The following is a 7,362-nucleotide window of genomic DNA, read 5'->3' on the forward strand; positions in this document are numbered from 1 at the left end:
CACCAGAGAAGGAGAATTCCCAGCCAATTCAGGGTAGTCCCCTAGACTTGGGAGAGAGGCACAGCCCTGCTGACCAGGAGCATGTGGTCTGCTAATACCCTTATCAATAACGAGAGGACAGCCACACAGTGCCTTACATGTAAGTGTTGGGACAAAGGCAAGGCTGCGGTGATAAAGCTTGTGGACTATGATTAAAGGCTAGGGTGCACTCAGTGAAGGCTTCCTGAAGGAAATGAGTGCAGAGCCTTGTTTAAAGGGAAGGACATGTTTTTTAGAGACTAGATGCAAGGCTGTCCTTGGATGTTTTTCTAAATTATAGACTAAGGATCTCTGAAAAGAGGGAAAAACATCATCACCTGTTATATGCCAGGTACACAGGACTTTGCATCAGGAGGCAAGATAGTTGAGGTGCTGTATCTTTTCTTTCTGGGGCAGGTAAACCTCAAACCAGACTGAGTGCTCCTTTTACTCAGGCCCAACCCTTTTCCCTTCTCCAGTGCTTGCAGTGGTTATCAGCCTCTCCCTGCTTCCCTAGCTACCTCCTTTCCAACAGAATTTCCCCCAGATAGCTAAGAACACTCAAGACTATTTGGGACATAGGATGCTTCAGAGGTCAAATGACCCAGCCTTTTGTTCCAGGTAGGGTGAAACCTAAGCCATTTGCAAACCTAAATGGTGTCTGTGGAGTATAAAAAAAGAACTGTGCTGAAGGAGAGTTCTGAGGACTGTCTTCTGACAGTGCCACACAATCCTGCCAAGAGTTGGCATGGAAGTCCAGGAGCTCTGAGCTGGCCATTGAAGAGCGGGGCTCTGTTCCGGCTCTACCTCTAACATTCTCTGGAATCATAGTCAAGCCACTTATTCTCTCTGGGCCTCAGTTTCCCTGTGTGTAAGATGAAAGGAGTTAGATTAAGTAATCCCTAAGGTCTTTCTAGCCTAAAGCTCAGTGGCTTATAGAATCCAAAGAAAGGACAGATCAACATGGGTTACATGGCAAAGGAAGGCTTCATTCTACAAGTACTGGCTGAGTGCTGTCCCGAGTGCTTATATACGGCAGTGGTTAAAACAGACATAACCCCTGCCTTCATTGAGCTTTCAGTCTAGTGGGGAAGACAGATAAGTAAACTGTGATGTTGGGATTTCAGCTGGGGTCTGAAGAAGTGAAGAGTTCATCCAAGCTGCAGGTAACAGAAACCATCCTCTCTCTTTTCTGTCTCCATCAGAAGATCCTCCAATTCTTCCCCACTTCAATCCCTGTTGCTATGGAGACCACCAATGGGACTGAGACCTGGTATGAGAGCCTGCACGCTGTGCTGAAGGCTCTAAATGCCACTCTTCACAGCAACTTGCTCTGCCGGCCAGGGCCAGACAACCTGACTGAGGGGCGACGAACCAGCCGACCCGGCCGTGATGACAACTCCTACATATACATTCTCTTTGTCATGTTCCTATTTGCTGCTACTGTGGGCAGCCTCATCCTGGGATACACCCGCTCCCGCAAGGTGGATAAGCGCAGTGACCCCTACCACGTGTACATCAAGAACCGTGTGTCTATGATCTGATGCTAGGGGGCCCAGGATGGCTGAAGATCAAGATACCTGAGGGTTATCTTCTGGGGCCTCCAGAACTCAGCCATAGATCACGTCAGGTCTCAGTGTTCCTGTCTGTAAATCGACAAGAAACAATGCTAAGGGATGTCTTCCTTGGGCTGGGAGGAGAGGGGCAGACCTGGGCCTTGTGGATACGGACTTTTTTCCCCAGCAAAGATAGACTTTATAGACAGTGGGAGCCCTATGAACAAATATATAGAAGTAGCAAAAGATAATAACCAATGACTGGTCCAGTGGCTGGAGTACTGAGGGATGGGGACTAGGGGCTGGAAGAAGGAGAAAAGAAACTCGTAGCAGAGGGAAATGAAAACAGGAAGATACTCTATTTTGTGTGTTATCTTCAACAACAATGAGAAGCAGTGATGATTATCCCATATCGCAGACAGAAGATCTGAGTAATGTTACTTATTTATATTTGTTTTTTACTCATTTAACATATACGATTTTACCCCCTGTGAGGGAAGTAGGGCAAGGGCCATTCTGCCCATTGGGCTAAACTGGCACCCAGGGACTCAGGTTTCCTTGCCCAGTGCTTTTCAAAACTCTGTGCCATTCAGAAGTGGATCCAGGCCTGAGAATTATACAATCTTGGGAGCCCTTCTTAAGAAAAAATATTAAAAATTATCTCATGTCTGCAAATATTATGAAAACATATTACCGTGTTAGCATATTGTTAGGGCTCCTCCTAAAACCTTAAAAAGGAGTCATATAAGTGCCGGGCCCTGAATGTTAAGCCTCAATAGCTCTGTGGTTTATCTGCCTCTCCAGCTATGTCACAGTTGTCACAATGCCCTTCCCAGCCACACTCCAGTCACGGGGACTTCCCTACCTCTAACATGGCCTCTTCCATTTTGATTGAGTTCTGTGAGAAATTTTCAGATACCAAGTTGAAATCTGCTTCTACAAGATTATTACCACACCTAGAAGATTATCATATTAAAAGAAACTGCAAGACAGGTACCTGGTTCAGTGGAAAGAGAACCAGCCCTGAGCCTACCACGAATGTGTGTGGCACTGGCCAGTCACTTATTCCCTCTTCAGCACAGTGAAATAGTTAGACTTGAAAGTCTCTAAGTGTTGTACCTGTTCTGACATTCTAGTCTTTGTGATCATTAGGTTGAACCATATAAAACCACTGTGTTTGTGGATCAAAAACAGCTGAATATCAGTAGTTTCAAATGGTTCTAAGATGTGCAATGTGGAGGGTGAATACTTTACAAGCTACAAATCCCAAGCTGGAACCTCCCACTGTTTTGTTTGATTTCTATTTATGGGATCTCCAGAAGGCCCTATTAAAACATACATATTCATGTATAGCAAAAACTCTAAAAGAATATTTGGATAGCAGTTATCTTTGAGAAGGATTATGGGTGATAATCCCTTTCTACTTTAAAATTTTATGTAGTATTTGATTTATTTTACCACAAGTATGTTACTTGTATAATGAGTGGTGTGGGGGGAGCTACTTCCACTTTGAAAAAAGAAAAATAAATGCCTATCTGTTTCTTGAATGGAGGCTCACAGAACACATTTGCTTCCATAAGTAGTTAGTTATGTTCACTTCCCGAAAATCTGTGCTAAGCCCCATGTGTACTCAAGCCTTTCCTTCTGTCTTCTTGAGGAAGAAGGTAGAGACCTGCTTAAAAGATGTGATGTATGAGAAGACAACAGACTCAGAAGTCTATAGCTGGATGGGACTTGAGACACCACCTGGCCCCAAATCCCAATTAAAGTATGGACTGTAATCAAGTATAAGAATGAATGGTCAGGTGATGGATACTTGAAGAGTTTTGAGAAATGAGATTGAGTAGAGCTAGACTAGAGTCCAAGAAAGGTAGAATTTGAACTGGGCTTTGAAAGATAGAACAGCTCTAAAATGGCCAGAGTGAATGAAGGGAACAAAACAAGGGAAGCTCGGTGGCAGAAATGTTGGCAGGATCACTCTCCTGAAGAGAGGAAGCAAGCCCAGTATGGCCACTCAGAGTTTCAGGGTCCCCATCCAGGGAGGAGGCTCCCCTTCACACAGTTCTTATACTCGCAGGGTTTAATAATAAAGTAACACACATTCTTTTGCTTGCAAGTTACAGAAACACAATGTATATTAGCATAAACCCAAGAGGAGAGTTACTGAGAGAAGTATGGGGTAGTCCACAAGTTCAAAAGAGGAGCTGCAGACACCAGGGTGACTTCAGGGATCTGCAGGCTTGCACTACTTATTTGAATTCACAAGGTAGGGGCTCAGTGTATCTCACACCCACCCAGGATGAGACTAAATAAAATTCTAGGATTTTAAGGTGGTATAATGAAACATTCTAATATTCTATGATGCAGGTACTCCCCTCAGCCTTCCCTGCAGCTCTACCCCACCCCAATCGTCTGGAAGTTCTATCCCAAGATTTCTTTCAGCCTACAGGCTCATTTGTCTGCACTAGGTATGCCCTCTGCTGGCCAGATCCAGCACACCACCTCGAGCCCTCAAAGCCAAACTTCAGTATTCACTCATTCAACAGATACTTATTGAATGCCTACTACGTGCCAAGCCCTCATCTAGGCACATGTGGAATACATAAGTAAATAAAAAAGATCAAAGAAATCCCTGCCCTAATATTGAAGAGCATTTACTACATGTCAGGCATTGGTCATTTAGCTTTTAAAACCTTCATAACAACCCCATTTAGTAGGTATTCCTTAGAATTACTTCAATAGCGCTCACTTATTCTTCATCTTTGGCACCCTACATCCAATTTCAGCACCATACCACACCCAGCCCAGAGCATGGATCTGATACAAGATAGGGACTGTGCCTATCTTGTTTTCTTCAGAAATGAATGGGAAAGTGATTTGGGAAAATAATGGCAGAGTATCGACATCAGTAGACTGCAGTTGGGTTCCCTAGAAGCAGAGCCTGAGATAGGCATTAACTGAGGAAGCATTTTTCAGAGAAAACTGCAAGGGAGAGAGTGAAGTAGGTAGGAAAGGGGAAGAGCCAAACGAGGGTGTCTCAGGTCATGTCTAGCCCTGGCCTGATCCTCAGGGAATTGTACACAGCTCGGGCATAAACCACACAGCAGGATTACTTGCCCTCGAGGCAAGGAGGCTGGCCTTTTATGCCTCTATATCAGTCAGTCATTAGTTATGGGCCACCCTGGTGGGGAGCAGGAACAAGAAGAGGGATGCAAGGAGTTTCTCATCAGCTGAGGGCTATTCTCTGGAGAAGGGTGGTACCTGTGAGCTAGTTCAGGCTAGAGCAGTGGGGAAAAGCTAAACAAGGAAGTTGTCTTGGTTGGAGATTAGCAAGAGCCTGGTTCCTCAGGAAGGCTCTAAAGCTCAATTTCCATCACAGAACTGGCACCACCTTTTGTGGCTATCCAGGGCCAGAGACTTACCCTTCAACAAGCAAGGCAAAAGCTACATACAAGCCTTCTGCTCATATCCATTGATGAGGGCTTAGTAATGTGGTCACAACTGGCTACAAGGGGTGCTGGCAAATGAGGCTCCTATTTGAGCAGTCATGTCTCAGCCACATTTCTATGGCTATGGAAGGAAAAAATGGATATTGGTGAACAGCTAGCAGTCTTCACCCCACCCTCCTCAACCTTCCCCCAGGACTGGTCATGGACAAAAAATGCATAGCCTGCCAAGAAGGAAGAAGTGCTGCTACTATGATTCGATCATGTTTTCTGGGGGATGGGGTTGGACTCTTGTAGATATAACTGGGAGTATCGCTTTTGTTCATTTTTTTTTTTTCTCTTCTGGTACTCATTGAAATGGTAATATCTAAGACATTGGTTCAGGCAAAGGGGAAATAGACAAAGCAATGTATTCAGCCAACCTTGTGCAGGAAACAGAATCCTCTTCCAGGTGCCACTAAGAATCTAAGAACATGATATACCTGCATGAAATCAGAGAACCCATCTGTGGCAGTGGTTAAATTGTGACAGAGAATGACCTCCTGGAAGCAGGAGAGTCAGTAGTGAACAAGAAGAAAATGGAAGAAAAACTAAAATTTGATGAGCAAGGAATCTCTGACAGGCACTGTGCTGAGAATTTGCATGTTACCTTATTTCACCTTTTTAAAAACTCTTGAGGTAATTATTATTTTATCCTCATTTTATAGATGAGGAAGCAGATGCTCAGAGGTGAAATAGCTTGTTTAATTCACTTAATTAATATGTTGAGCTGTCTAGATTTTAACACAAACTTGCTTGAATTCAAAGCCCATATTCTGCCCACTAAAGTTTTGGGAGTCACATTAGATCTTTTCTCCCAGCAGCCATTGTAACTGGCCTCTCTTTTCCCCTTAAGGAATCGAGTAGGCAGAATCTCATCCCTGCCCAGCTCCTATCCCAACCAAGGTGCCTCAAAAAAAAAAAAAAGACAAGGCATTGTCACAGTGCTTACGTGAATAATAAACTAATTGACACACCTCTTGGGTGAGGATCCCTGAGTCTCTGTAGCCTGGACTCTTAACATGGGGAACAAAGGGAAGCAAGAGGCCAGCCACAGAATTTGCTGAGAGATTAGGAAGTTTTAATCTCTAGAAAAAGATCTAATGTGAATCATTGGTGTATCTCCCTCAATTGGGAACAGGAGATTATTTATATTCATCTCCAAAGAGCTCTGTGGGAAAGCTGAGGGCTAACAGTTCTGCTCCTGATTTATTACTCATTCATTCATTCAACAAATATTTAGTAAGTACCTAAACGTCAGGCAATAGGTTTGGCTCTAAGAATACTGAAGAAAACAAGATAGGCACAGTCCCTATCTTGTTTCAGGCATGGATTACTTCACCCACTTCAGTTTTTCTACTTATAAAATTTTCAGTTTCTATGAAGCTTTACATTGAACCTCTCTCTGGCTCCTTGAGCTGCTTTCTCAACTTTCACTCAACTTACTGCCCTGTTTATAACTCTCTTGGCATGTCTTTTCCCTTTCCTAGAAACAGTGCAAAGGTGCAGGCAGGGACCATGTTTAATGCATCTCTATTCCTCCAACAACTAAGATAAGGCTTGGCACAAAATGGATGCTTAATAAATATTGGTGGAATGAGTCAACATAGTCATAAGTATTGTGCTGCATAATCTCTTAGATGTGTATTGTGCTTCTAACTCTTCAAAGTATTTCTATCTCCATTATCTCATTTGATTTAGACTTTGGTCCAATTTAGAGTGGATGTTAGAGCATTTGGTAAAATATAAATGTTGAAGAACTGTTATTGAACTTCCTTGCTAACCCTGAGGCCAGGATAATTTAGGTGACATACTTAAGGTCACACAGCAGGAGTCTTGCTAGAATCTCTCTCTCCTGACTTCCATTTCTGGACTTTTCTTCCCTGCATCAAGGGGCAACTAACAAAAGAGAGATATAAAAAGAGAGCTCTAGGAGCTCACAAATGTGATTACAAACTCCCAGGAGTGGATACAGTGGTGCTCTGCTCAGGCTCTTGAGGCCAATATACTCATTACCCAGCTGGTGGGAACATGAGCTGCTGACAGCTCATAGCTGCATCCCTCATTTGCACATTGCCCTGAGCCACAGGGAACTATTCCACCCAAGGTTACACCCCCTGTTGGGGGCTCACAATGATAGGGATGCAAAGGTCTGGTTCCACAGCCTCAATTTGGGACAGCTCTGAGGGGCCATCTCAGCTCCAGAACTCCCCATAGGATCAGCTGAAGCTTCAGTTACAACCACATTGTGAATTAGCTTCTCCCTCTACCCACTTCTGCTTCCGCACTTCCTTACTGGTGTA

At 43.9% G+C, this 7,362-nt stretch overlaps 1 protein-coding gene across 2 annotated transcripts in view; it reads left to right on the forward strand.

Moving 5' to 3' along the window:
- Window positions 1–2,196, forward strand: part of KCNE3 (potassium voltage-gated channel subfamily E regulatory subunit 3) — a 9,886-nt gene extending 7,690 nt beyond the window's left edge. Inside the window, exon 4 of one of the 2 annotated variants that reach the window (XM_011377365.2) lies at window positions 1,224–2,196. In XM_011377365.2, the coding sequence (XP_011375667.1) occupies window positions 1,263–1,562 (300 nt within the window). In that variant the 5' untranslated portion in view covers window positions 1,224–1,262 and the 3' untranslated portion in view covers window positions 1,563–2,196. The remainder of the gene's footprint in view (window positions 1–1,223) is intronic. The other variant, XM_023521671.1, reaches the window with a different exon arrangement.
- Window positions 2,197–7,362: the final 5,166 nt, after the last annotated feature.

This window comes from Pteropus vampyrus, unplaced genomic scaffold, assembly GCF_000151845.1.
Source record: "Pteropus vampyrus isolate Shadow unplaced genomic scaffold, Pvam_2.0 Scaffold311, whole genome shotgun sequence".
NCBI classification, from domain to species: domain Eukaryota; kingdom Metazoa; phylum Chordata; class Mammalia; order Chiroptera; family Pteropodidae; genus Pteropus; species Pteropus vampyrus.